This window comes from Penicillium coprophilum (genome assembly GCF_028826855.1).
Source record: "Penicillium coprophilum strain IBT 35676 chromosome Unknown utg000004l_segment0_segment0, whole genome shotgun sequence".
NCBI classification, from domain to species: Eukaryota; Fungi; Ascomycota; class Eurotiomycetes; order Eurotiales; family Aspergillaceae; genus Penicillium; species Penicillium coprophilum.
This window is the reverse complement of record NW_026622723.1, coordinates 7,188,046-7,215,082: the sequence shown is the minus strand read 5'-3', so window position 1 is coordinate 7,215,082 and position 27,037 is coordinate 7,188,046. Positions and strand designations below refer to the sequence as shown.

General features: G+C 51.7%; 10 protein-coding genes across 10 annotated transcripts; 3 read left to right on the top strand and 7 right to left on the bottom strand.

Moving 5' to 3' along the window:
* Positions 1-383: 383 nt before the first annotated feature.
* N7500_007146 (SAP domain protein) lies at positions 384-2,171 on the bottom strand (the record flags this gene model as incomplete). Its single annotated transcript, XM_056678290.1, has 1 exon — positions 384-2,171. One exon carries the CDS (start codon positions 2,169-2,171, stop codon positions 384-386), a length of 1,788 nt encoding a protein of 595 aa, XP_056533290.1.
* Positions 2,172-3,145: 974 nt separating this feature from the next.
* On the bottom strand, positions 3,146-5,656 carry aguA (alpha-glucuronidase; the record flags this gene model as incomplete). Its single annotated transcript, XM_056678289.1, has 1 exon — positions 3,146-5,656. One exon carries the CDS (start codon positions 5,654-5,656, stop codon positions 3,146-3,148), a length of 2,511 nt encoding a protein of 836 aa, XP_056533289.1.
* A 654-nt stretch (positions 5,657-6,310) lies between these two features.
* On the bottom strand, positions 6,311-6,872 carry N7500_007144 (60S ribosomal protein eL30; the record flags this gene model as incomplete). The annotated part of the gene is made up of 3 exons (XM_056678288.1): positions 6,311-6,406; positions 6,590-6,744; positions 6,803-6,872. The coding sequence occupies 3 exons, from the start codon at positions 6,870-6,872 to the stop codon at positions 6,311-6,313; spliced, it is 321 nt and encodes a 106-aa protein (XP_056533288.1).
* A 284-nt stretch (positions 6,873-7,156) lies between these two features.
* Positions 7,157-8,710, top strand: met2 (homoserine O-acetyltransferase; the record flags this gene model as incomplete). The annotated part of the gene is made up of 3 exons (XM_056678287.1): positions 7,157-7,193; positions 7,247-7,897; positions 7,935-8,710. 3 exons carry the CDS (start codon positions 7,157-7,159, stop codon positions 8,708-8,710), a joined length of 1,464 nt encoding a protein of 487 aa, XP_056533287.1.
* A 1,064-nt stretch (positions 8,711-9,774) lies between these two features.
* N7500_007142 (uncharacterized protein) lies at positions 9,775-11,202 on the top strand (the record flags this gene model as incomplete). The annotated part of the gene is made up of 1 exon (XM_056678286.1): positions 9,775-11,202. One exon carries the CDS (start codon positions 9,775-9,777, stop codon positions 11,200-11,202), a length of 1,428 nt encoding a protein of 475 aa, XP_056533286.1.
* A 509-nt stretch (positions 11,203-11,711) lies between these two features.
* N7500_007141 (beta-glucosidase) lies at positions 11,712-14,378 on the bottom strand (the record flags this gene model as incomplete). Its single annotated transcript, XM_056678285.1, has 3 exons — positions 11,712-13,557; positions 13,633-14,239; positions 14,309-14,378. The coding sequence occupies 3 exons, from the start codon at positions 14,376-14,378 to the stop codon at positions 11,712-11,714; spliced, it is 2,523 nt and encodes an 840-aa protein (XP_056533285.1).
* A 635-nt stretch (positions 14,379-15,013) lies between these two features.
* N7500_007140 (putative THO complex component (Rlr1)) lies at positions 15,014-22,121 on the bottom strand (the record flags this gene model as incomplete). Its single annotated transcript, XM_056678284.1, has 4 exons — positions 15,014-15,671; positions 15,727-17,208; positions 17,268-20,262; positions 20,336-22,121. The coding sequence occupies 4 exons, from the start codon at positions 22,119-22,121 to the stop codon at positions 15,014-15,016; spliced, it is 6,921 nt and encodes a 2,306-aa protein (XP_056533284.1).
* A 600-nt stretch (positions 22,122-22,721) lies between these two features.
* N7500_007139 (putative nucleoside-diphosphate-sugar epimerase) lies at positions 22,722-23,856 on the bottom strand (the record flags this gene model as incomplete). The annotated part of the gene is made up of 3 exons (XM_056678283.1): positions 22,722-23,521; positions 23,579-23,784; positions 23,837-23,856. The coding sequence occupies 3 exons, from the start codon at positions 23,854-23,856 to the stop codon at positions 22,722-22,724; spliced, it is 1,026 nt and encodes a 341-aa protein (XP_056533283.1).
* A 278-nt stretch (positions 23,857-24,134) lies between these two features.
* Positions 24,135-24,548, top strand: N7500_007138 (GFA family protein; the record flags this gene model as incomplete). The annotated part of the gene is made up of 1 exon (XM_056678282.1): positions 24,135-24,548. The coding sequence occupies one exon, from the start codon at positions 24,135-24,137 to the stop codon at positions 24,546-24,548; it is 414 nt and encodes a 137-aa protein (XP_056533282.1).
* Positions 24,549-24,823: 275 nt separating this feature from the next.
* On the bottom strand, positions 24,824-26,708 carry N7500_007137 (retromer subunit VPS17; the record flags this gene model as incomplete). Its single annotated transcript, XM_056678281.1, has 3 exons — positions 24,824-25,692; positions 25,760-26,213; positions 26,280-26,708. The coding sequence occupies 3 exons, from the start codon at positions 26,706-26,708 to the stop codon at positions 24,824-24,826; spliced, it is 1,752 nt and encodes a 583-aa protein (XP_056533281.1).
* Between the last annotated feature and the right edge of the window lie 329 nt (positions 26,709-27,037).

The following is a 27,037-nucleotide window of genomic DNA, read 5'->3' as shown; positions in this document are numbered from 1 at the left end:
GGGTGAAAAGGGCAGAGAGGACTTGTTGATGGTCCGAACCTTTTTTTCCCCCTTTATCTCTTATCCGGATCGACAGGGAAAAACGCCACCGAAGATCAAAGGAAAGATTGAAGAAACGAAAGTCTTTAGGAAGACAAGGATATGGCGTTGTGGCTTATGCACTTGTTGAAAATCCCCCGAATTCCTTAGGATCGTCGCAGCTCAAAGGCTTAGTCTTTGATCTATTTTTATTTTCTTGGCTTTACACTGGTGGATACTTTTCCATGAACATTCTTTGGATATTTGGACATTTGGATATTTGGATGCTTTGAGCAGTTTGCAGTCATTAAATTCCTATTGTACATGGCCAATATGGCCCAACTGCACGCATTTTGACCGAAAGTTTAAGAGCGCCATGAATCTCCACGCCGTCCACGTCCCCGCCCACGAGGTCCGGGACCAGATCGAGGTCCAGGTCCGAATCGCTCGGGGCCGATGTCCACAAATTTATCCTCATCTTCGAAAGTGATTCGCCGCATCTCATCACCACCACGGCGCGGAAATGTGCCCTTCTTGATCAGCTCATCGAATTGATCCAGACGTTTGTCGGCAACAGGACGTGGAACGGGAAGGTAGTACAGCTTGGGCTTTGTAGTGGTAGATTCGAACAATTCATCTAGAGGCTTGAACCCCTGCCCAGGTCGTGACGGAGGTGCGGGAGCGGGAGGTGCATTGGAAGGGCGACGGTCAAGCTGCTCAATATCACGGCGGGGGCCCAAGGGAGGAGTACGATTGAACCCCGATTCACGTCGTCCAGAGGGAGCGGAGCCCACCTCAGCGAGGGTAGCTGTGACTCCGTCATCAGAAGTCTCATATCGCACCTCCCAACGGGCAGCAGGGCCAGCGCGGTCTCGGGATTTCTCTTCTGTCTCGATCCATTCCTTGATCTTCTCTTCGGGGATAAAATCTGCTCGCAGATTCTTGCGATTGCGCTCGTTGGGCCACACAGTCCCATGGACAGCAGAACGAACCCGCGAGGCTGCTGCGAGACTGGTGAAACTCACAAAACAGTGAGTTTTGATAGCATCGAGATAGAAGTCGATAATGTCATCGGAATCTGTGGTTCCGGGGGCGGACGCGAGGCTGGCCAGGTGTTTGCGGAGTGCGGTCGGCTGGAGTGGGCGCATTAGGCCGTCGATATAGAGGGCAGAAGTTGCAGGGTGCAACGCGGGGGTGGTGTCCGCATCATGCATTGTGGTGTCTCTTGGGGGAGAGGCGGGTTGGGATGATGCACCGGCAGGTGCAAATAGGTTGCGAAACCGAGCGTCTTGCTTGGTGGGGGTTTTGTGCGAGTCTGTTTGAGTCTCAATGGGTTGTTTGTCTGCATGATCCTCCGCTGCATTTTGATATTCAACCTTTGGATCACTGATCCCTTCATCGCGAGGAACTGAGACCCCGTCGTCTTTCAGCAACACGCGCGGGGCTGTTTCCTTTGCACGAGCCTTCCTCTGCGCAATCTCTTCTAGAGTAGGGGCTGGGCTCTGGCTGCGGCGTTTCCGTTTGCGTGTATCCTCCAATGCTTCTTCGACTGGGAGAGGTGTCGATAGCTCGGTGTCAATCTCTGAGGTTTGGGCAGCAGCTGTGATCGATTTTTCTTGAGCCTTTATGGGCTCCTCGTCCTTCGCATCTTGGGCTGCTTCAGCTATTTGTGGCTGGGAAGGTGCAATTGCAGGAACTTCATTTTCAGGGGTAATTTTCTCTGTTTGTGCCTCTGAGGGTTTCATAACATCTTCGACTTTTTGCGATTCCACACCAGCTGCTGAAGTTGCCTCTCCTCGGGTCGATTCATCTGCCTGCATTTGTCCATCATGGGCTCGATTGGAAACCGACACAGGTGCTGCTTTTTCGTCGATTTGTGAGGTTGGTTCTTCCTTTGGTTGCTCAGGGTGTTCATTCTCTGATTCTTCGGGCTGCGACTTTGCTTGAGAATCAGCGTCTGGTGCAGATGACTGTGGTTCGGCGGATTCTTTGGCTGGATCTGCTGCTTCAGTCGTGTCCTGATTTGTTTGTGAGTCAAGCTCAATCAATTTGTCAATGAATTGTTGCTTGAGGCGGAGACCAGTCTGAGGGACGCCGCGCTTCTTGCACTCGGCCTTCAAATCAGCCACTTTCAACGACGAATAGTCAGTCATTATGGCAGACTCTCATCAACGGGTTCACAAGTTCAAGTTTGAATGAAAGAGAATCAATTGCTTATATCAGAAAAGATAAAACAATTGGTTGGAGCGCAGGGATTGGGGACGCGATGGAAATGCGCGCCGATGATGTAGGACGCTAACCGCATCCGGACTGGCGTCACTCTTGTCTGAACAATGTCCATGCAATTCGAGTACATGTGCTTCTCTCTTCACTAATTCAAATCAGAAGACAAGATCTATTTAAAAAAAAGTTCAAAAAAAACTTTAACTGGTTGGTCTTATCTAAGTACATCTGCAAGAATAGTTGACCGTCAGTTATGCGCCGCTGCCAAGCCCTTCCAGTGATATATATCCAGTTGTGCTGTCAGATGTCTTTCCAGATGGGTCCTCAGGTTTAATTGTGTTCTGAACATTTCTTTTTCTTATTGGCGCTATGGATAGCCAGAGCAACGAGGAGGATGAGCATAAATATCTTTGTTATCACCTAGAGAAAAAGGACATTGAGATCAAGCGGGAGTACCTGTCCACAAGTGGGAGAATGGGTTTGCCTCTGATCTTAACTTCAGTGTACTTCCGCTGGATGGAAAGGTTTTAGATGGTACATGTGAAATGAAATGCACATTGTTTGCTTCAGACAAGTCGTGATATCACTTCTAGCACTTTTATTTATCCGAAGTCATGCATAGAAGAGCCGTTCGCACAAAGTATTTTTTCTCCGTCTTCTTCTACAGTCTACCTAGGGATCTTGAAGATGTCTAAGAAGGATATCTAAGAAGAATATCTAAGAAACCCGCTGGAAAGACCGCTGGAAAGACATCATAAAGCCGCACAAGCGGTCATCTACACTTGTTCATATATTTAGAAGATTGTCATACTATGTAGTAGGTTGCTATAGTGAGGTTCCACAATTGGAGTCGCAGCCAACATCGTTAAAATGACAGTGATCTAGTCCTTCGACAGGATTGTTTCTAATCTACAATCCCTGCTGGCAGCAAAGCCACATAGTCCAACGGCGCCGGCTCAGTACCATCAGGCGTACCGACAATCTTTAAAGTGTCGCCCTTGCGAATCTTAACACCCCGGAACTTGATACGAATCGCTGAATGTCCATCCAAATATATTGAAGGCGTGTGAGTAAAGGTGTCCTCACTATTACCAACCCATTGGCCAATTTTGCGGTTATTCAGGTAGACTTTCCACTGTGACTGGCCACCGTAGACATCGTAGTAATTCACTGCAAGGTCGTAGGTCCCAGATGGAAAGTCTATCCTGGTTGAGGCAGTGCCGGCTGTACTGTTAGAGGCTGTAACAATTGCAACATAACCAGAGGCTGCCTCGAAAGGGCTGACGTTGTAAGTTTTGTAGCCCTCCAGCTTCATATTTTCCGCTTCGATGCGCCATGGGTGATGGTCGACACGCTTGGCCTCGTCGGGGATACCAGAAAGATTGTAATAGAAGTTATTGATCGCATCTCTCCACACAATTGAGTGACCGCTTTGATAGTCTAGGAAGTGCCGGACATGGTTGTATCGCTCAGTATCAATTTTGCCATGAAGTGATTCCCACTGCGTGAGGAAGCTCTGGGCAGTTTTGGCTCCGGTGTAGTGTTCGTCGTAGAAGTGCTGAATAACGGTCTTCCCAGAGTGCAGACGATGGGTGTATCTTACATGGTGGAACCATAGCAGAAGATCGTCTGGTGTGGTATTGATGTTCTCATACATGGCAGCAATTTCGTCCGGATACTGGCCCGAAAAGCCCGTGCCGTGTGCCACGGTCCGATCCATTCCAATGCTAGTTCGGTTTGCGCGGGTCCATTGGCCCCAGCCGTTGTTGTCTTGGGACGCAGGGTTGGGTCCATAGTGAGTGTATAGAATATCTGTTAAGGTCTGGATGCCCAAGTTCCCGCTGTATTGTTCGTAGGCAGGCCAGGATTCCATGGACATGCGAGTGATGGTGTCGATTACCTTGCGGTCCAGTCCAAATGTCAGTCTGATCCAGTCTTGCAGAATGTCTTGGGCATCATCTGCCGGGTTCCAAGCCAAGCGACCATAGGCATATAGGTTTGACATAGACAAGTGGCTACCGAGCCAGGTGGTGTTTGTGCCCACGTTAACAACGGCTGCTGAGCCGCCTAGTTTGCGATTGAACCGTTTACCAGTCACGATGTCGCGAACCAGTGATGGCTGGTTGTCGACGCGGAGGTCAGAGTCTAGGATTGTCTTCCAAAGAGGGGCAACATAGACCAAATGCGATTGTTGCCCAAGGTATTCTTGAGTAACCTGCAGTTCAATGGCCATGCTGGTTTTGAACAAATTTGCAAATAATGCCGATGGTGGCTCACGGACCTGGAAATCAATTGGCCCGTACTTGATTTGGATCACCACATTGTCGTCAAATTCACCATCTAGGTCCTTGAAAAAGTCTACAGCAGCATTTGCACGATCATGCGTCCAGACCGACTCGTCCAGGTGATGATCGTAGACAAACGCGCGATACATAACAATTCCACCGTAGGGCTGGACATCTTTGGCAAAAAGGTTTGCTGCATCTGCGAGGGTCCTATTATATGTCTGGGGGCCAGGCTCTCCCTCCGAGTCGGCCTTGATAAGGTAACCAGCCATGTCAGGAACTCGGTCATAGACCTGGGCCGTAATATCGGACCACCACTCGATGACAGATGCATCAAGGGGATCGAAAGTGTCAAGCCCTCCATAGGTTTTAGGGGATGCGAAATTGAGCGATAGACCAACTTGTATACCATAGGGGCGGAAGACATCGGCGATTCGAGCCACACCGTCGAGGTTTGTGGGCGTCAAGAGGGTAGCATTCGCATTGACATTGTTGATTACGACAGCATTGATTCTGATCGAGGCCAAGAGGCGGGCGTATTCAGCAACGCGGGTTAGGTCGTCGACAATTTGACCGTCCTTGAAGAAGATAGAGGGGCCACCATAGCCGCGTTCGATTCGTCCATCCATGTTGTCCCATTGATTCACCCAGCGAATAGGCGCAGAAGGATTGGATGCATAGGCGACCCTAGAGAAGTTTCCCTGTGCAAGCATCGACAGGTATTCATAGGTGCCATAGAGTGCACCCCTCTCGTTTTGTCCAAGGATTTGTATGTTTTCCCCCTTGGTGTCGAGCCAAAAGCCATCTTCTTCCAATTCAGGTACACCTTTCGCACTGCCACAGATATCCCGATATCCATCAATTGTGCCAACAATGACCGAGGCGGATGTCTTGCACTTGTTGTGCGTGACTTTAACATGCTTCCCATAGACGCCTTTGAGACCATTCTGCAACTCCGTCCCCGCAACGTATAGCGGACTCGTCTCAGTCGCATTGAGGGTGACAATACTCGAAGGAAGGCTGGAATGACATCGACCTGAACAAGGTAATGGTGCGTACCGTAGCCAGCCATTGAGACCGTTCTCAGCGGCTGCAAAGCCCAAGGAGGCCAAGAAGATGATTGTACGCATCGTAGCCAGGGTTTCTGGTCTAGGGGGCGTATACCTAATCCCTCATTGCAGATCAAGTCCTTTTAAATCAAATTTCCCGGGTACATCCCACCATCGGGAGACTCGCCGGTGGCACATCGTCGGAGAAACTTCAGGCTAAATGAATGATATGTCCAACTCAGCAGTAAGGAGTACAGGCTATGTAGTGATAGTACTTCCCCGCAAATATTGCGGAGTTACGTGGGGGTCTTGATTTGGCACGGACAGCAACGCTGAATTTCTTCATGCCTAATGTTAAAAAAGCCACCGAGAAAGGTTCCACAGGTATATCCATACCCTGGAGTAGCTTGTTGGTGAATGGATGAAGCGTATCAGTATAAACCCAGCACGAAATCAAGATCGACACCATGAGGTCCTGCAGGTGCTAGACAAGGCCCAGGGTGGACAGACCGTACAAACCCATGAGGCAATGCAGTTGGGTATTACGTTTAGGCTATTCTTCCCCTGAAGTGGCGGAGTGCGGAGACAAGCGCATGTAAAGTGAAGTATCTTGGCACGCTTGTCTAGAATATGCCTAGTTTGGAAGATACGTGATTTATGATTATTTGAGAAGATTTTTTTTGTTCAAGAATGGTTCAAGATTCTATTTTTATGGCTCGCAACAGGGCGACACGCTTAAGCCTCACGGCTAAGGATGTCGGAGTCACCGGCATCGAGGATAGCCATGGCGGAGCAGCGGAAGAGCTTACCGCAAGCGGTACCGAGCTCAATCTATAGCGCGAGTTAGTCCAATTCGCTCTCCGGGATGCCTTTCGGTATTCCCTTCGCTGAGCAACTTCACTCTCCGAAGCGGTAGTTTTGACCGACTTCTTCTCTGAGTAGTGTAGCTGACACCGAGGTGCGACAGCCAAATTTTCAGGCTGCCGACCCAAAGGAAAGGGGAATGAAACGTACGTTGTTGCCGTTGAAGTGGTGAACGGGGGTCTTGGCGAGCATGGCGTAGTACTCAAGCTCGGACTTGCGCAGAGGAGGGCAGTTTCCGGAGATGAGGACCAGCTTGGCCTTGCCAGAGCGGAGAGTCTTCATGGTGGACTTGGTACCCATGGTAACTGAGAAAAGTTGTTAGTGAATTACTCGTTTGTGCGATCGTAAAAAAACCCTGCTTACCCTTGCCAGACTTCATCACAAGCGCAAGGCGCGAGGAGAGGGTATCACCGGACTTCTTAGTCTTGACCATTTTGAATGTTTTGAGGGGTTGGCTCGTAAGAAGATTTGTTGGATGGTTGGCTACGGAAGAAGAAAATTCGCACAGATGAGAATTGATCAAGTGTGGAGCGAGCCCTAGCCACACGTGATCACACGTGATAGATCACCGCTCTATTTTCTGCCACCGGGACCGGAGTCGACTGCGGGGTCTTTTTGACTCACTCCATTTTATATTACTACAAGTACACCTGTTCTCAGTTCATTTCTCGTTTCCCTTTACTTTGCATTTGTCTTTTTTTCCCCCTTCTCTTCACAATGGCCGAAACTAGCAGTGCCCCTACTGCAAAATACCGTCAGTCTACCCCCTTTGATTTTTGTCTGATGAACCGCTACTAAATCCCGTAGAGAGAGTCGATTCGCAACCTGAAAACCCCTTTGCCCAGTTGATCGAAGATCAATCCATTGCGGTCGTTCCTTCATTCAAACTTGAGTCTGGTGTCACCCTTCACAATGTCCCGGTTGCATACACCACGCGAGGAACACTCGCTCCCAGTGGCGATAATGTGCTGGTGATCTGTCACGCTCTTAGTGGCAGTGCCGATGTCGCCGACTGGTGGGGCCCTCTTCTTGGTGGTCCTGGCCAAGCTTTTGATGTTTCTCGGTTCTTCGTCATCTGCCTGAACAGTCTGGGCAGTCCGTACGGAAGTGCAAGTGCTGTGACCTACAAGGATGGTAAGCCTGAAAATGGCTATTATGGACCTGAGTTCCCCTTAACGACTGTCCGTGATGATGTCAACATTCACAAGCTCATCCTGGACGATCTTGGTGTCAAGCAGATTGCCGCAGTTGTCGGTGGATCCATGGGTGGAATGCTCACCTTGGAATACGCCTTTTTCGGCAAAGACTATGTGCGAGCTATTGTGCCCATCGCGACTTCAGCACGCCATTCCGCATGGTGTATCAGTTGGGGCGAGGCACAACGGCAGAGCATCTACAGCGACCCGAAGTATGACGATGGCTACTATGCATTTAACGACCCGCCATCGACCGGCCTCGGTGCAGCTCGCATGTCAGCACTTCTCACTTACCGTAGCCGAAACTCATTCGAGTCCCGATTCGGTCGCAACGTACCAGATCCAACCAAGCCGCGAAACATCAACGGCACCGAGAAGCTCCCCACTCCCCCCGAACGAGCACTGGGCCATCCACAACGACGGGCACCGTGGCGGAACAACTTCTCGCTCGGAGAGCAGACAAGGCTCACCGGCTCCTGTGAACGAGGCTGACGTCCAGTTCATGGACCCGCAATTCTCTGGCACCAAAACATTTGCCCCAGAAGTCGACACAAAGCCCAAGTTGACTGCATCCGGTCGTCCTCGTCCACCGACCTACTTCTCTGCACAGTCGTATCTCCGTTACCAGGGCGAGAAATTTGTCAAACGATTTGATGCCAACTGCTATATTGCCATGACACGCAAACTCGATACGCACGACGTGTCCCGCCGCCGCGGCACTCCTAGCGCCGAGACCGAGGATACTGTGCTCGAGGCCCTCGGACGCGTCCAGCAGCCGGCTCTAGTCCTGGGCATCGAGTCCGATGGTCTTTTCACATTCGCTGAGCAACAAGAGGTTGCAGCCGGCATCCCCGACTCTCGCCTTAAGCGCATTGATAGCCCTGAAGGCCACGACGCATTCTTGCTCCAATTTGAGCAAGTCAACCGCCACATTGTGGAGTTCTTCCACGAAGTCCTGCCCGATATCATGGCCAAGTCAAGCGCCGATGGTGCCGCTGCTGTGGCCAGTGTCACTAAGCTGACAAAGAGCAGCACCTTCGGCGAGGCCGAGGTAGAGGATATCACCGCTTGGTAAAGCGTTGAATGCCAAAAAAGTATTGTCCGGCGCAGTTATTCTGCCGCCAATCCCATGCTCTAGTCTGGGTCCAGAATCCCGTAAAGGGATCCGCGACCGGATAGCTGTCATGGCGCATCAGGGGAAGTAGGTTGCCGTTCTTTTTTCCGTTCCGCCAGTCAGGGAGATGAGCATCCAACTGCCTCTCCCGTCCCTCACTTGGCCTTTGTCCTTGTCCGAGAAGACTGTCAAAGAAGCATCCAACTGCTCTCCATCAGACCCGCCCTCTGGGTCAATTTCTTCCGGGAGGATACTCCCTCCGCCGGGGGTGATGGGTCCGTTTTCTTTTCTGTCGATATTGATAGTTAATAGCTATTGACTATCCCTGCGACGTGTCGCATTTTTAAGTAGAACATAAATAGAAAATCACAGATCTAGACGTACAGATTTATACGCTCGTTTTATGGTACGGAGTAAAAGGGGCTACCATATGCAGGCCGTACGCCTCGGTTCACAGTTCAAAGACAACTTGGCCCGAGCTGAATGGTCAGCATGGCATATCCAGTGTTCACCTAATTTTGCCAAGTTGATGTGATATCCTGTTTTTGAATGCGTTTTCTGGTTAATGTTTCGAGGAGATCGTATGTTGTATGTACGGAGTAGAAATTGTTCAAATCCTGAGATAATAGCGAGTCTAGACGTCGCCCCCAATTTGAGTCACACGCTAATATCTCTCTGTCTTGGGTGCTCAGACCCTGTCTCCATTATCTTTCATACTACGGAGTAGACACGGAGGATCCAGCCCTATCTATTTTATGCAGACTAGCTCTAGTATCTTTTTTTTTATTTATTTTGATTTTTCTTCCTTATGAACCTGACATTCCCCCCGCATGCCAGTCAGTTGTGCCGACAACGCTTTTTCCCTTACATCACATAGTTCGGGAGATTACCTGGCTTGGATCTACAGGTGCATCACTGAATGAGAGGCTGTTCTCGTTTATCTGCCCTCGTTTCTCTAATAACTCTGATCTCTATTCAACCACTTGAGACCATCGGAGCAAAGCCAAAGACAAAATCACACCGAGATGGAACACAAGCTATCGGCTAAAGCAACCAAAATACGCCACCGTCTGACCTTTGCCAGAAGCAGCTCCGCACGAGGTCTAGCATTAACACTTGCTTCGCCCACGGAGACCAATCCATCAACCAGTCGTCCCCGGTCAGCGACAGATCCCGAGTCTCCTGCCCATGGCGAGCCAACATGGGACATTAAAGACCCTGATCACACCCAGGGCTACAGTTTTACAGATGAGCCGGGCTACTTCCGCCCTGTATCGCCGTTGATTGACCGACAAGAGATTGACGAAGATCTCGAAGATGATATCAAACACGCATGCGCTATGCTATCTCACAGCATTGATCGTGGCATTCCTACAGTTTTGTCCCATCGGAGTGTTGGGCCAATCTGGACAAATGCACAAAATCAGCCTAGTGTCGATGCAGCTCCTCTAACTTTAGAACAGCATGTTGTTCTTCTGTCGGCGCCCAACCCGATCAGCCTCGAAACAGAAAATACCGAGAAACATGATTCCGGCGTCGGTATGAGCTTCAATTCTGCCAGTCAATCAGGGAGACCGTACGAAAATAGCGTGTCGGGCAAAAATTCCTCAGCCCGGTTCTATAACAAGCAATCCTCCGCCTCACCACCACACAGCCCATCAGCAGGACCCTGCTCCCCGAGCCTGAGTCCAGCAACAACAGTCGAGGAGGATAGTCAAAGGAAGCGAGCCTACTCCTCCAGCCCGGTTCCCTTCCAATACAGTCCTCCACAACTCAACAGCGTGTGGAAATTCGAGCCAATGACGCTCGACAGTCCAATTAGCCCGCTGAGTGAAACCAACTCTCAGCATGAAGCTACTGAGTCTAGACTTGAGACAGAACCACGGACCGCAAGTGCCGACAGAAATGATAACAAACCCGAGACATTCGTTCCAGCCATATCCCCACATCTCGGCGGGGTGGACAGGACCTGGCTTCGGGGTACCGGAGACATTCAACGCCAATTCGAAGAAGAAGTGAAAACCCAGCCCAGGGAGACAAAGCCAGTGATCCGCTTCTACAGTTCCTACAACCAAACAACAGACGATTTCAATCCCCGTGAATGGCCGATGAAGAATTTCTGGGATCGAGACCCAAGTATACACAGCGACGGGTCATCAGCTTCCCCACTGAGTGCTGGAATGGGCACGGTGTCCAGACCAGAAACAGCTAACCCGAGATTGGGTACAACTTCGACGAATGAGGAGGCGTTACCTGGCAGATACCCGTACCACACATTTGCCGGGTCCAGCCGTGGGATGTCTTATTCGTCTTCTTGTCTGGGAAATGAGATTAAGAGCCAGGGACGTGTTTACTCTGTTGATGTGCCCGGTTTACCGCCTAAAAATAACCGGCGGAAGAAAGCTTCGCTTTTGTTTAGGAAGTTGGCTGGGCTGGGGATGAAGAAGAAGTGAAATGATGGGAATGAAGTCTGTTAATATGAAAATGCTGGGTTTGTGGGCGTTTGAATATGCATCACCGGGGTTTCGCAGTTCATTTTGTTTCTTTGTCCTAGGAGGCTATCCGTCTCTGTTGACATGAGTTTCTGTTCTTTTCTACGTATATACCCTTTTTCTTGGCCTTTTACCATTTATTATATCTAGTGCTTGGCTTTTGGAAACATTTAATGTATGTTATTACTATCTTTGAGGTTCATTCTGAAAAGCACCGTTTTTATACCAGTTCCACAGTGTATGACACCCTGGTCACAGTTCTAGAACACCCAAATTGCTTCACTGTGGCACTTGTGAGGAGGCACTTATAACAATTTCACAATAAATAAAAATGAAAATTTCCATTCGGAATATGGATCAAAAAATCTCGTAAAACCAATTGCCAAGCCAGCCTATCCGATCCACAGATAAAAATAACGTCACTCGTGAGACATGGTCTTATACAAAGACAACACACCAATATCACAGCCCTACAGACCAAGCCAGAACCGGGTCTTGCCAACATCGAACTCGCCATGCAGCTCCTCAGCCCCAGTACCCGTAACGAGAACCTTATACGTCCCCTTCTCAGAGATCCACTGCTCCCGTTCCTCATCCCACCAACTGGTAGCCAACTTCTTCTCAACAACTAACTGCACAGTCTTAGTCTCACCGGGCTGCAGGAAAACCTTCTGGAACGCCTTAAGCTCGCGCACAGGACGGCCGACATCAGTCTTTGGGGGCACGATCCAGAGCTGCACGATCTCGGCGCCAGCCACAGAGCCCGTATTGGAGACTGTCACTGACGCAGTGACAGGCTCACCGGACTCGGTGTACTTGCTCTGTTCGGGCACAGTCTCGAGGCTCAGATCAGAGCGCGCGAAACTGGTGTATGACAGACCATGTCCGAAAGCGAAGCCAGGTGCGACATCGCTCTTCTCGAAGTACCGGTAGCCAACGTAGATATCCTCGCCATAGAGGACGCGGCCGCGCTCGGACCGGAAGTTCAGGTAGGAGGGGTTATCTTGCAGGCGGCGGGGGAAGGTGATGGGCAGCTTGGCGGAGGGGTTGACGTCGCCGTAGAGGACGTCTGCGATGCCGTTACCGCACTCGTTGCCGCCGAACCAGGCGTGCACGAGGGCTTTGGTCTTGTCTGCCCATGGCATTGTGACCGGTGTGCCGGACTGGATGACGACGACTGCGTTCGGGTTCACCTCTAGCACACGGCTGATCAGCTCGTCGCTGCCAGGGGGTAGGTCCATGTGCTCGCGGTCGTGGCCTTCGGTCTCCCATTCCAGGGTGAGGCCGGCGAAGATGACGACTTGCTCGGCGGATTTGGCTTGCTCAACTGCGTTGGAGATCAGCTCTTCTTGACTCACTTGTCGGCTGGCGCCGAAACGGAAGCCGCCTGGGCCGAAGGCGACAATCCCACGGGTGTCGAGGTCTGAGGTTTGTGCGCTGCCAAATTGGAAGACAACCTTGTATGTCTGGCCGGCCTTGAGCTCTTTGCTGCCGATCTCTTCGATCGTAGCGGTGCCGAAGAAGGCGGAGCCTTGCTTCTGATTCTTGGTGTTGTCCACGACCACTTCGCCGTCGACCAGGAGTTGACCTGTGCCGACGACTGTCACGCCGAAGTCGTACACTCCGCTTTCCTCGGGGGTGAATAAGCCCTCCATATCGACGTAGTAGGTCATAGACTTGATCTTAGGATTGACGTAGTCCATCAGGAATCCGGAGGATTCGAGCAGATGTAACTCGTCCACGACCTGTCGGTTCTCACCAGCGCTGGGGTGTTCATTGTAGACCTTGAATGTGAAGCCAGGCTTGCCATCTGCAGTCTTCAGCAGTGGACCCAAAAGCGGCAGCTCTTTGTGGGAGTACACTCCCTGGCTGTACTTGACTTCGCCATTGGTCTTGGCAGAGACGCCGTCGAACGGAGTGACGGTGTAGTATGGAGCCAGAGAGGCCGAACCACCACCACAGTAAGCAGCAATCTTAGCGTTGGGTCCAATGACCAGCAGGGACCCATCCTTCTTAAGGGGAAGAATATCACCCTCATTCTTCATAAGCACGACAGACTCGGCAGCAGCGCGACGCATCAGGGCCTGATCTTCTGGCCGGTTGAGAGCCTTCTCAGGTGCCCCCTCGGGAATGCCTAAGGGCTCAACCCAGTTCACCAGGTTGAGAATATTGCGCACACGTTCATCAAGCTGGTACTGGGCCACCTTGTTTGACGAGACGGCGTGTGCAAGGGTCTCACCACGCCAGCGGGTCTTACCGGGCATCTCGATGTCGAGACCGGCGATGATGGCATCGGAGGTACTGTAGGTGCCAAACCTAAAGATGAAAACCAAACGTGAGCTTCCAAGTACACAAGACGGAACAGAATGAATCCATCACCGATGTACTCACCAATCACTCATAACAAGACCTTCCCATCCCCACTCCTTGCGCAAGATATCATCAATAATAGCCTTGTTCTCGCTAACGTGAGTTCCATTAACCTTATTATAAGCGGTCATAATGCACTGCGAGCGACAGATCCGCATAGCCAGCTGGAACGGCATCAAGTAAATTTCACGCAGAGCGCGGTTTGTGAGAATACTGCTAACAGCCAAACGCTCATGCTCCTGGTCATTGCAGACGAAGTGCTTAAGTGTAGCAGCAACACCCTTGTCCTGCATTGCCTTGCAGAAATGGCCGGCCAGCGTACCCGAGAGCACACCGTCCTCCGAGAAAGACTCGAAGCCGCGTCCACCTAGCGGTGAACGCTGGATGTTAATCGTTGGGCCCAACACGATATGTGTGCCTTTGGCGATCGCTTCTTCACCCATCAATGCACCAACCTTCGCTAGCAGCTCGGTATCCCAGGTTGCACCGAGAGCTGTTGCGCAGGGAAAGCATGCTGCTGGGATACCGTTGAAGAATCGAGTACCGCGGACGCCATTTGGGCCATCGGACATGCGTAGTGCGGGAATGTTTAGGCGTGGAATGGATTCTGTGTGCCAGAAATCACGACCTAGTGAGATGAGGTTAGTCTTAACTTGATCAATAGGAATGCACCTTTGGCAATGGAAGTTGAATTTACCAGCTGTGAGGGCCACCTTCTCGCCGAGGGTGAGCTCCTCGATGGCTTTCTCGACGTCAATTCGAGCCATAATGTAATATAGTGTTTTGTATGTTATGTATTTTTTTTTGGCTATTCAATTGCTCTCGGACAAGAGGGAAGCTGTTCAAGAGCCGTTTAACCAACAAAAATAGAGAATACGTAGCTCAAGAAAGAAAAAAGAACACCCTTTTTATAGTCAAAGGAGAGTAAGGTCTCTCTAATGTATGAAGCGTCAGGTGAAACCCCGTGTAGGCGGGGAAAGCTGCGTAGCACCCAATGGCAATTGGCTACATTCGATGCGAAGTTGGTCAAACAAATGAAATTCCAAGAGAGTCAACAAATAATCCACTTGCTCTCTCAAAGGGCCACGGAGGTAGTTGCGAGACCGAAGTTTAGCCGGCAGAGTAGGGCGGGGCAAGGGGGTCCGGATGTCGGACCGATCAGCCTGGAGTACGTCGATACACTTACACATACAGGCCATCAAGAAGGGTATTGAATCCTTGAATATTGCAGTTGTCATTGAGAGAAAAAAAAGTACATGTGAATAAGTGAAGTGGTTTTGTTCCCAAACACCAGGCAAAATGCAAAAGAGATAGGAAAGAGTTCAATGTAGGGAACCTGTTTGTAGCAGAAAATAAAAAGAAAGTACCATTCCTTTCAGGGTATCATGGTGAATGATCAAACTCATGCTCCTCGACGAGGACGCTTGTTATCATTTCCCATTCTCATGCCGCGTCCACCATCAGCACTATCGTCAGGACCTTGTCGACCACGTTTACGGTGCCCAGAGCCGCTGCCACCCTCGCGCTGGTGGTCCCGGTCACGTCGGTCGCCACGGCGCTCACGCTCGCGGTCCCGATTATCAGAACGGCTACCCCGGTCGCCAGAATTAAAACGACGCTCGTTTCCTTCAGGCATGGGCGGAGGTGGAGGAGGAGGGGGTGGTGGCGGCGCCTCCATGGAAGATGGGGGTCGCAAACGGCCTTCAGCCTCATGTGTCTCACTGCCACCAGGGGTTGGTCCAGTCATTTCCGACGGTCCATCCGGGCGGTCACGGCGATCTCGACGTCGCAACTCTTCGCGTGAGCTCTGAACCCGGCGCAAGCTCTCACGGGGCTCACCAGTGCCCTTCTCGTCGCGGCTTCCACCACCTACATCGCTTCGACGGCTGCGTTCGCGGTCATTTCGGCGGCCATCGCGTCGATTGCGACCATTGCTGCTACCATCACGACGCTCGGCCTCTTTCTCACGAGGCTCCGTTTCACGGCTGCGACTGCCAATTTGTCCAGAGCGACCTGCCTCAGGAACGACATCATCAAGCAGATCGCCACTTCGGCTGCCGCTGGGTCTGTTACGGGACAGATCTTCTTGGGGTCCTGCAGGGCCCATAGGTGGACGATTTGAAGACTGAGGCGATGGTGCCTCGACGGTGCTTGGGGGGGCGGTTGGAGCCTCTTCCGCGAACAGGCGGAGGATTACCACCCCGGTCACCACCGCCACCGCCAGACTGCTGAAGCATATTGTTGAGGCCTGCGAAACGTTTGTCGCCTCGACCACGCTCTCCACCGAAGCCCTGTCCAGGCGGCCCTGACTGCGCAGACTGCGCAGAGGGTCCTCGAGGTGCTTGCTGTAGGTTTAATCCGCGAGGGCCCGAGGGGGCAGCAGCGGGGGCTGCAGGTTCATTGACAAGATTCCTGAGGCGATCTGGATGAATCCCCGGGGCAGTACTCGAGCCTGCGGGTTGTGCTGGAGTAGCGGGTTGCTCGGGTGGCCCACGGCCGTTTTGTCGGCCAGGGCCTGTAGGTGCCTGGCGTTCCGTAGCGGGCAATGTAGCATTGCTTGAGCTGAGCACTGCAGGCACCTGTCCAGGAATGTTACGCCCACCGCGTCTTCCTCGAGGGCCAGCAGGAATCTCAGATACAGGTTCCGGCTGTCGAAGCCGACCATGAGTCATATCAGGACCTGGTGCAGTGTCCCTCGGATCAACTTGGCGATCGGTGCGAGGACCCCTGGGGAGATCATCAATACGGGAGGACGAAGGGAATCCAGCAGGTCTGCGATCGTCGGGTGGTGGGAATCGTTCGGGGCGGTTCGGTAGGTCGGCGGGTCTGGGCGGCGACAGAGGGCGCGACGGATAGGGCCTTCTGTCGTCTTTCTCTGGTCTAGGTATATCTCCACGTCGAGGGATATCGACTGAGCGGTCCATAGGATCGGGCATCAGCTCTCCCCGTACAGAGGGATCGCGTCCATGGAACGAATCATTTGGTCCGGGGCCACGCATGCGGCCAGGCCTATCCATAGGCCAACCATTCTCACGAGTAGAACGAGCATCGCGAGGTGGTCCACGCATGAGATCATCGGCTGGGGGTCTCATGGCGAATTCACGATCACGTTCACGTTCGTTGAGATGCTCATTGAGACGTCCTCGAACATCGTTCAGAGGACCATCAAAGGAGCGGTTATGATCAGGGCCGCCATGACGACCGCGAGGTCCGAAGTCGGGATGTCTCTCTCGTCGACCATCCAATCCTTCAGGGCGCGGAGGAAGTCTTCCATCGCTGTGTCGCGGTGGGGGACGAACGGGAGGATGGACTTGTTCGCGAATATCAGGTCTTTTAGGAATGTCAGGCTGACGGGACGAAGTGGGGGGACGAGAATGCGGTCGAGACCGCACAGGGGGTTGTTCGCCGGATATACCATCATGGCTGGTATCCCCAGTGACAATGGAGGGGGTGGTAGATCCGGCCTGCGAGGGTGTTCCGGTCGCCTTGGCTTCAACACCCTTCCCTGTGCCGACATCGGTCATTTTCGCATCCTCTATTTCACCATCCTCGACTTCAGTCTTACCAGACTGTTCCTGCTTGGCAATGCCATCGGAGCTGTTATTGGAAAGATTAGTCGTGGTGAGCGTATCGAGATGGTCAAGGATGTCACTTACATTGAGGTTCCAGTGGGGTTGAATTCTGGGGCTGAGGCATTTAAAGGTGTTGTAGCAGATTGCGGAGTCCCAGGCTTTCCAGATGCGTCGGCAGATGCTTGAGAACCAGGCTGGGCTGCCACAAAATAGAAAGCCTGTGGCAGCATCCACTTCTTCTCGCGCCGGTTAAGGTCACCGATCAGAGATGCGGCAGGGATCTTCACGTCGTCTCTCTCGTCATTCTTGCTCAGGTAGTCAACGCAGTTCAAGATGTCGCGACCAATCCAGTTCACAGCAGGGAAATGCTTTACAACAGCCTTGAGCACACTGATTGCGTTTCGAATATGCATGTATTCGCCGCTGTTGAGACAGCTTTTCAGCGCGTTAGAAAACAAACGGTGCCATTTGTACAGGAGACGGCGGAAGTCTTCGAATTCCAAAAACATCACCGGCACACCTTCAGGGTCGACATTTTTTGCGAAGCCAGGAAGGTCTCTCTTGGCACCAAATGCCTCTTTCTCGTAGACCGCCTTGTCGGCATGCCATCTAGTAAGATCACGCAAAATCTCATTCAAGAAACGACCAAGATTGTCCGCTTCTTTGGATGTGCACAGGAAGATAAGAGCAGTGAGTCTCTGCTCGCGGAAAAGCTGATCAAGGAGACCGACGGTCCGGAAATTGGGGGTTCCAGAGCTGTGCAAGAACTTCAACATCTTGAAGGAGAAAAAGGCATCGAGAGGGGACAGGAGAAGCCTAGGAATGAAGCATTGCTCCAGAAGGGCAACATTGAGAGAGTCATGCTTGAGACGCATGCCGGCGAACCACTTGTCTTTCTCTTTCTGCAACCGTGATCGTGTCTGCCCATATGCCTTCAAATGATTCTTATTCTCATCCAGAATCCGCTCCTGTAGCTGAGTAATCTGGCGCTTCTGATGCTCCTTTCGCGTCGTGCCCGCCACGCTAAGATCAGATCGGTCACTGTTGATAGAGACGACTCGCCGTTTGAGCCTGTCAATTTCATCTTCGTAGGATTTCTGCGGGATATGGACATCATAAAGGGCAAGCTGCCAGAATGTTGCATAGAAATGTGCGCCGACGGTCTCCCATGTCTCGGCAGGAAGAGCAGATTTGACATCGTTAATCAAATCTTGCATGACGGGGTTGGCTGCCAATGGCTCAGCATTGAGCGCAGGAACAACAATAGCGTCGTGTCCGTCGATCGGAATCGTAATTCCCGTTTCGTCCTTATCGTCTTTATCGACATCCATGGCATTGTCTGCCGGACTCTCCTCGGCCTTGGCAGGTGTTTCTTCATCCTCGGTAGTATCCATCCTGTTGTCGCCACTCGACTTCGATGCAGAGGCTAAACGTTCATTCTCTTGTCTTGATTCTTCAATGTCGGTTATTTTCCGAGCGATGCTGGGTCGCCGAATCCAGAAGGCGATTTCGGGCTGAATTCCAAACTCAGTGATGAGGGATGAAAAGTCCGGAACAAAGGAGTCGAAATCATCGACAGAGAGATTGCTGCGAAGTAAGTCAAGGTACTGGGTGAGAATTCGATGGATCTCGTCAAATATATTGCCGAGCAATTTGAGCTCCGAGGAAGTTTCATTGTAAACACATGTCCGTCGTTCTTGGGCAATGGCAACTAGCAGTTGACCGGCGAGTCTGGTGTGGGTTAATGACTTGAGTAACCGCTTGGAGGTGGTCTTCGACTCATGACGCTTATCCAGCAATTGCAAGATGGTCTGGGATTGGAGAACATCACCACCCGCCATGGCCTGAATTTGAGCGTCATTGAAGTCGTTGTCTGAGATGATGCCAGCCATGGAGCTGATCAATTGCTCTAGCACAATGAGATCGGTTGAGTTGTTGTGTCGCAGTTGTTCCACCACATACTGGAGGACTGGAGTAGGGTCCATCACCGAGTACCGTTTGTAAGTACGACCGGCGAATGTGGAGAGGGCATTCAACCATCGACTAGTCAACAATCCACCTTCCTGGACCCGACTTCGTCCTTTCTGGCCAAGCGAGTTGATGAGAGACCACGATAGAATGTCATAACCAAGGTAAGTAAAATAGCGTGCGCATTCAACCACAACTTCAATGAGGTTTTCATATGACTCAATCTGGCTCATGGCGACGTTGATGACGATTCCGGGATTGGCGTAAGCAATCTTGGCTAATGCGCGGGCCATGGGCCGAATGTTCGTCTTGCTGAGTCGCTTGAGGGTGTCCTTAGTTTCTGCTCTCGCCTGGTCGAAGGCCTCCTTAATGTCTGGCAGTCGAGACGTCTGTCCTGAATACCACTCAGCGTACATGTTGTATCGGACATCTCGGGGGAAGAAGCTAATGAGATCAAATACTTCATTGACCACACCAGGATTTGCTTTTGTCAGACTGACAGCAGGTAGGAGAAGACGCTTGCAAAGATCGCGCCAACGTGTTCTGTTCTCTTCAGATCCGTCTTGAATCAAACTTCCCTTGCCAATGCGTACAAGTTTCGCCAAGAGGCTGGCGTCTTGTCCAATCTTGTGACCAGAAAGGTTGAGGAAAGATGAGCAAAGAGCGAAAACATCGTCGATAGACTGACAAACGGGGATGTTATCAGCCCAATCATCCCAGTAGAATCGATAGTCGGTGCCATCGTTGGTGTCTTCTTTATCCAGTTGAGCCCATCGCAGAACTCGTCTCGCAGGTGGGGGTGTAAGTCCAATCTGACCCTTCGCGCTGTTCTGATCGGAGGTCACTATGTATTGAGCTCCAGGGAAATCATCGATAGATGACAATGGTCGGAACTGGACGTAAACTTTGTTCAAAGAGTGATGGAGTATGCGGTGGATAAACTCAGGCAGCTCAGGGTAAGCCTCCATCAACCAGGGGAACTTGCTGATGACGAAAAGGGATTCAGGAATGGCACCAATGGCGAGGAGACTCTTGAGGAGCAACACTTTCTGGTCTGATGGGTCCGGCAACTCATTCTCCGTTTTGGATGTGCTCTTGTCGGATTCTTGGTCTTTACTGGGGGTTGCCACACGCGGCTCATCGCGCAAGCGGGTGGGGGGGAATCGTGTCGTCCGACAAGGCACCGGCCATCATCAAAGCGTTCATTCCGCCACCTGGTCGGCCAGACCTCACTTTTTCGGCTTTCTCTGCCATCTTTTCGGTCTTCAAAGTCTCCATAGCCTCGTCGGATCGCCAGAGGTGAGCATAAAGGTCACGCAGAGAGATAAAGCCAACTTTGATGAGCAGGGCGGCAAGGTAAATGAGGTTATCGGGGAGAACGTCGGCCTTAGTTCGAGCCGAAGAAGAATAGAATCGCAACTTGAAACCAAGCAGCTGTGCTGCAACCCGATTGCCCTTTGGAGGTAGGGTGCCAGTCTCTTCCAGCCATGATCGTGTAGCATCTTCTTCGAAAGATGAACCATTATTTTCTGAAAGACTGCGTTGCATTTCTTCTCCCGAGATCGGTTTGCGGCCGATCTCGAAGAAGGCTTGAAGTCCAATTTCCCTCACTCGATCCCAGAATTGGCTATCGCGTTCTTCGTTCGCGCGCATGATACTGGATCGCTCCTCATCGGTTGTGATCCACCCAGTTGATCCAGGAAGTGCCCAGTTCGGAATACCAGAGTGGCGACAGCCAGGCTCTAGGCCGTGGAAGATGTCTTCTTTCGGCCACCAGGAGCTGGCTCGCAGAAGCTTCACGAAGAAACGATATTGCTTGACAAGAACCGCGGCAAACACATCCAGTGTGACATCTAGCACACGACCAACATCCATGTCGAATGCGCCAATCATAGCCTTGACTCTTTCAAATGTATCCTCGACCACTTCGCTCGACGGTGGCTCATTGTTGCTTGTGGTGAACAGCTCAGTGAGAAGTTTCGAGTATCCCTCAGATTCTTCCCGCAGGAGATTGTAATTGGATTGTCGGTAGAGCAGATTGGTCTGCTTTCGAATTCCCATTCGCGCAAAGGTTTCGCGAACCAATCCCAAGGCCTGCAACAATGGGGTTTCAAGCTGAAGACGCATCAAAGAAGGATCAATGCCTGTCGCAAATACAAATGGTTTGAGAGCCGCATTCGAGGTATCAGCGTCAGTCACGATGGAAAGGGTATCGAGGAACAAGGAGCGCGGGTCGATTCCTTGGGTCAAGGGCTTTCCGTTGTCTGTCTCCATATCCACATCCCGAGAAACAGATTCTTCTCCGATAATCTCTTTTACAGCAGTTCCCGCATTCAATGGTGACAGTCGACCGTAGTTTGCGGAGTGAATTAGCTCCTGGTAGACAGATGCAAGCCGAGACAGGTCCTGTTGCAGGCGAGCCGTAGTCCCTTCTTTGACTACACTTTGCTTGCCCGTCAGAGTCCACTCTTCAACAGCATTATCCGTCACATATTCATAGTCATAAGGTGGGGGTGGGAGAGAAGGTTGGCGGGTGATAGTCTCCGAGCCAGCTCGAGACGGTGGGTTAGGTTGTGGCTGTGAAGGAGTATTCGGCGCAGGAGAAGGGGTAGGTTGCGACGTGGCCGAGTCGCCATTGTGCGGCAAGGGTTCGGCAGGTTCCCTGGGCTGATTTATTGGGGGAGGAGACATAGCATTCGGTTCTCTATGCTGCGAGGTCGAAAAATTCTGGCCTTCATATGATCCACGACGGGAACCAGCCCGGCTACGATGCGATTGTCGGCGCGATCTGTCACGCGTGTCGTTTTGCTCCCGGGGAGTGGGGGACTGGTGTCCGGGATTGGTAGGGTGGTGTGCCATGTTGAGCGTTCCAGGGCGATGGGGTGAAGGTCGCAGGTCATTGCTCCCTGACTCGCCACCCCACGAGCGCTCATTGCGCTTCCGCTTGCCATGCCCATACCCAGGCGCCATGACGATAGCCGAGTTAGACGCGAGGGGTTATGACGGTGGAACGAGACGCTGAAAGGTTGCAATTCATGCAGTCGTTTCTGTAGGAACCCAGAGGAACGGATTAGTACTTGCGGCGAATAAAGGGTAGCAAAGTAATAAGGCAAAGGATACGCATAGCAAACGTACCAGTAAGGCTCGTTCGTTGGAAATAAGGTGGTGGAGAAGCCAAAGGCGTGTAGGTGAAGATGAAAGATGCTGAAGGTCAAAGCTTGGTTCCAATATGCTGCGGGTGCCTGAGGTGTCAATGATCTATTCATCAATTCGTGCTCATTGATTGACACAATCAAGTATAACTTCTATTGTCTCCTTACTGAACAGTGAGTTAGATTATTATAAAAGCGTGATAAAAATGTTCTACAATCGTTCAACACCGCTAGGCAATGTTCCATCCATATCATATGTTATACATGCATGAATAGAACTAACCACAGCAGTACTTTACTACAATATGACCAACCTACCCTTCTACTTAAAGATCCTCCTACATAAAAGCATCGAATGATGTGCCCACTGGTGAGTTTATTTGACAGTGTTCTTAACAACTAACAAGATACCTGACTCTTACAGCAGGCCAAGAGACTTAGCCTCGCCCTCAACAATCTCAGGGATAAGATCGATCAGCTTAGGCTTCTGGGGCGTCCAACCCAATAGTTTACGTGCACGGATTGAGTTTCCACGGGAGTTAGTACCCCAAGCATAGACTCCGGCAGAATTGATGTCAGTCGTCTGAGCGCGATCAAGAGACTCAACATCAGGGGAAGCAATAAGCTTCTTGTCAAAAGCAGACTGAGCAACGGCGCGCTGGATATCGCCCCACACAAAGGACCCATTCTCAGCAAGGTAATAGCCCTCGTCATTCCAGGTAGCCTTGCCACCTCCCGCTGATGCTGCTTCGCCCAGGGCCAGGTAGAGATTGCTCAAATCCTGGACATGAACCTGGTGCCAGATGTTTTCGCCCTTTCCAACCAGGAAACCTTGCTTGCGCTTCAGTACTGCAGCGCTGAGCCAGTAGGCTTGGACACTTTTTGTGTTACCAGGGCCACGGCCAGGACCGTAGATAGTAGGTGGGCAGACGATGGCAACCTTCACACTAGCCGGGTTCTGCTGACCCGCTCCGAGGATGATCTCATCCACATTACGGTGAAAGGCGTCTGCCGGAAGGTTAACTAGCTCGCTGACACCCTCCCAGTCGTTGTACTCCTTAGGGCGCTCAGAACCGTACGTGCCAGCACGCTGGTCCTCGACTGTCAATATACCAGTGCCAGCAGTATGGATCAGCCACAATGGACGTTCGGGCGTGTGGTGCTGAGCACCCTTAGCAATGGCCTTGGCTGCGGCAACATGATCGCAATCAGCGAAGTCTGTATATAAATCGTTAGCGGGGTGACATCTTGATCTATAAGCTTGAATATACATACTGAAGACAATATCTGCGTTCTTCACCTCTTCTTCAATCAGCTCGGATGAATCTAGATCACCGATCACTGTTCGAATCTGGGGGTATTTGCTGGTGACTTGGGCTGCCTTTTCCTTGCTACGAACTAGTGCTGAGTATTCCCAGTCGGGGTGGGCGCCAGCAAGTACAAACAAGCCGTCACCACCGATATAGCCAGTGGCACCAGTCCTATGAGAATCTATCAGATTGAATGTTCGATGTATACCGCAGAATAACTTACAGAAAAACCTTGGGAGCCATTTTGGAACAATGAAAAGAGATATTTTGAAAACGGTGAAGCCAGGAGTATGCTTTCAAAAGTCAATGGAGAAATTGAAATGCTTTGAAATCACCAGGTGGGGGGAGTACAGCTCTTATACCCGTGCAAGGTTGCCCAAGTGGAATTTGTATGAATTAATAATCGATGCGAGCTCACCTCCAGGTCTAGTCACATTCGAGAAAGAGCTTCCTGCCCCACATGATGTCAGAAGCATCTTCGAATCGCAATCCAGTTCCTGTATACAATTCTTGTATCTACAATGGCCTCCGGCAGCTGCGCTTGCCACTATATCAGTTACACGGCCTCCACTCCTCCAACATGTCTGGTCAATTGCCACTGCAAAACCTGCCGCAGACAAGCCGGCGCTCCCTATCAAACCTGGGCATTCTTCGCGACTAAAGATATCCAATGGCATATCAATCCCACCGAGCGGCAGTCAACGGACGCTGCTACGCGTAGCTTCTGCCCTCAATGCGGTTCGACTCTAAGTATGATCCAGCATCGTGATCCGAAGAGTATCGGGATCGCTGCGGGGACACTCGATGAGGGGAAGACGCAGATCCCGACGCCAAGCCATCATATCTTTCTCAGTGAGAAGGCTTCTTGGTTTGAATTACCCGAGAACGACGCGGCGAAGCGGTGGGATAAGTGGGGGAAATATGATAAGCTGTAGCATCAGTGTGACTGGATAGCATTGAAAAAGCTTTGTATTGCCCAGGTGGCGCAAGGAGGAGATGTGCTCATTTCGGTATCTTGGATGTCATAAAAGAGATAATTGCAACTATGATCACTTTGAAACTTTGAAATGGCCAGAGGAAGGCATACGGATTGTTCATAGGCTGAGATAACTTAACAAGAGGACACGAAAAAGGTTATAAGAGGAACAAAGGGGAATCACAAATTCGTGCCGGGGCTACATATACAGACTCGTTGTGTCCTGAAATCCGATCAGAACGTGCTGGTGGCCAGTCGGCTGGCCGCATTACGCGCATCAAGACGGTCATCGTCTTCCTCCGCAATCGACCCAACCTGACTGGAAGCTCGGTTGCGTCCTTTGCCAGAGCCCTGAGCATTAAGCTCATCATCGTCATCAGGGAGCGAGGGGGCAGCAAAGCTACCACTCATGCTGCGTCCAATGTTGTCATTGCGGCGAGGAACACCGCTCCACGAGTCACCCTTGGGACCCTGGCTCGAAGTCATGTTCGGCCGGCGCGTCGCTGGGTGAGATTCGCGACCCAGCCGGCTCAGACCACCGGAAGAATCAATGGCACGGATGTCGGGTCGAACACTCTCCAAGGTGGCCAGAGTACGACGCTCGGCTTCGATCTGGCGGAGAGTGTACTCACGCAGGCTAGACAGAAGATCCTGGGTGGTCCGATCAAACCAGCGGCGCTTCTCCTGAAGGAGGTTTGACGTGACACGCTGGGTCCGCTTGGTCAAGTAATCTTCATGGTTTTGAGCCTCCTCGAGAGCGTTGATCGCTTCATCGACCTTGTCCGGACGCACTGATGAGCTAACCTTCAAGCGGTCTGCCGCGGCACGTTTGCTCCGTGCAGTTTGTTGGGCCTGGAGTAAATCACGGAGGAGAATATGACGGTTGGTCAGGGTTTCCTTCACAATAAAGGCGTCTGAAGAGTGGTAACTCAACGGTTCGCCAAGGGTGGTAGCTTCCGCGGTTGCCTGAACAGCGTGGTAGTCGCCAACAGTTTGTACAATCTTGCCAAGTTTACGGTAAGCGGCACCCAAGCCGGGATGAGTCTCCTGTATGCTCATCTGGCCGAGCTTCACGCCAAAATCGGCCTCAGCCAGCCCAAGTCCTAAAACAGTCAGATTTGATCGGGACAAGATATAAGACGAAAACAGCATGGAGCTCCAATAACATACCACGACGGGCCTTGACCACTCGATCGACCTTGTGGCTCGAATCCATTGATCCCAAGTAGAACATCTTCGCAGTTGGACGAGCATCTTGCAACTCAGGTGTGTCATCTGGGGGTGGCGCGAACTGCTTCAACATTTTGCGTCGCACGCCTGTTGCGGGCTGCTTCATCCGCAGCACGGGGCTATAGCCAAAGTCGCTCTCCACGAACAGCACAACCTCGTCGTCTTGGATAAGGACCTCATTGCTCAGCACAACATTGAGCCATCGCTGCATTGCGGACTTGATGCGAACCTCATCCTCCTCGGTGCCTGCACCAGCCGGTGTCACTGGCGATGGCACAGCAGGGACCAGGGCTTCCGGGTTGGCGGAGATCAGGTGGTCTGCAAGCTTGACAAATTCGGAATGGGTCCGACGCACATCACGATACTGGGTGGTGCGGAACTTAGGAATATTGGTCTGGTTTCAAATCAAGCAGGAATTAGTTTTGGTAGAGGCGCCAAATGTTCGAAGGGGCAGACTAACGTGGACGTCAAAACGCAAGATTGGGTCTTTCTTCCCCGTCCGCTCCAAACCAGTAATTTTTGCTTGGATTCTATAGGTGGGGGCTGGGGGCCGCGGACCTTGTCGTGCTGGGGTCTGATATTGTGCGGAGATAGGAGATTGATGTTGCTGAATATTTGGAGATTGGTGCACACTGAATGGGGGATGCTCCTCGGGGTAGTCCGGGTCTCCTAATTGTGCGCTCTGCAGCTGGGCAGAGAGGTCTGGGGATTGAGGCTCCCCATTGCGACCCCTGCCCATGTCCTCGGCCGATTGCTCCTGGCCGGGTAAAGGGGAGGACGGGATGTCATTGTTGGAAGTGGGGAAGGTGCCTCGCTCAGCACGCGGTGAGGCCCAGGGTGAGGCACCAGTAGGATGATCTGGGTCGGTAGAGATGGTAGAGTAGTCCATCTTGGTGGAAGGTCGATGTAAGGATTATGTTTGCTGACAAGGGGGAGTGGCTGGTCATGGTAGGCGTCAGTGTTAAACGGCTGGACATCTGACCCCCACAGCAACGGCCAGCTAGCTTCAAAAGGTGCTCGAAGACCTACCTCGTACAGCTTCAAACCGAGAGGATAGCTTGAATTCGCCGAATTGGCATAACAAAAGGAGCAAAGAACTGGCAAGGGTATGAGCAAAAGGACCTGAGTAGCTGAAGAGAGGTAGGTGTCGGAGTCGGTTACGTATGGAGGGAATGCGTGCGCCAAGCCTCGCGATCCCCAGTCCACTTTGCGGTCCGA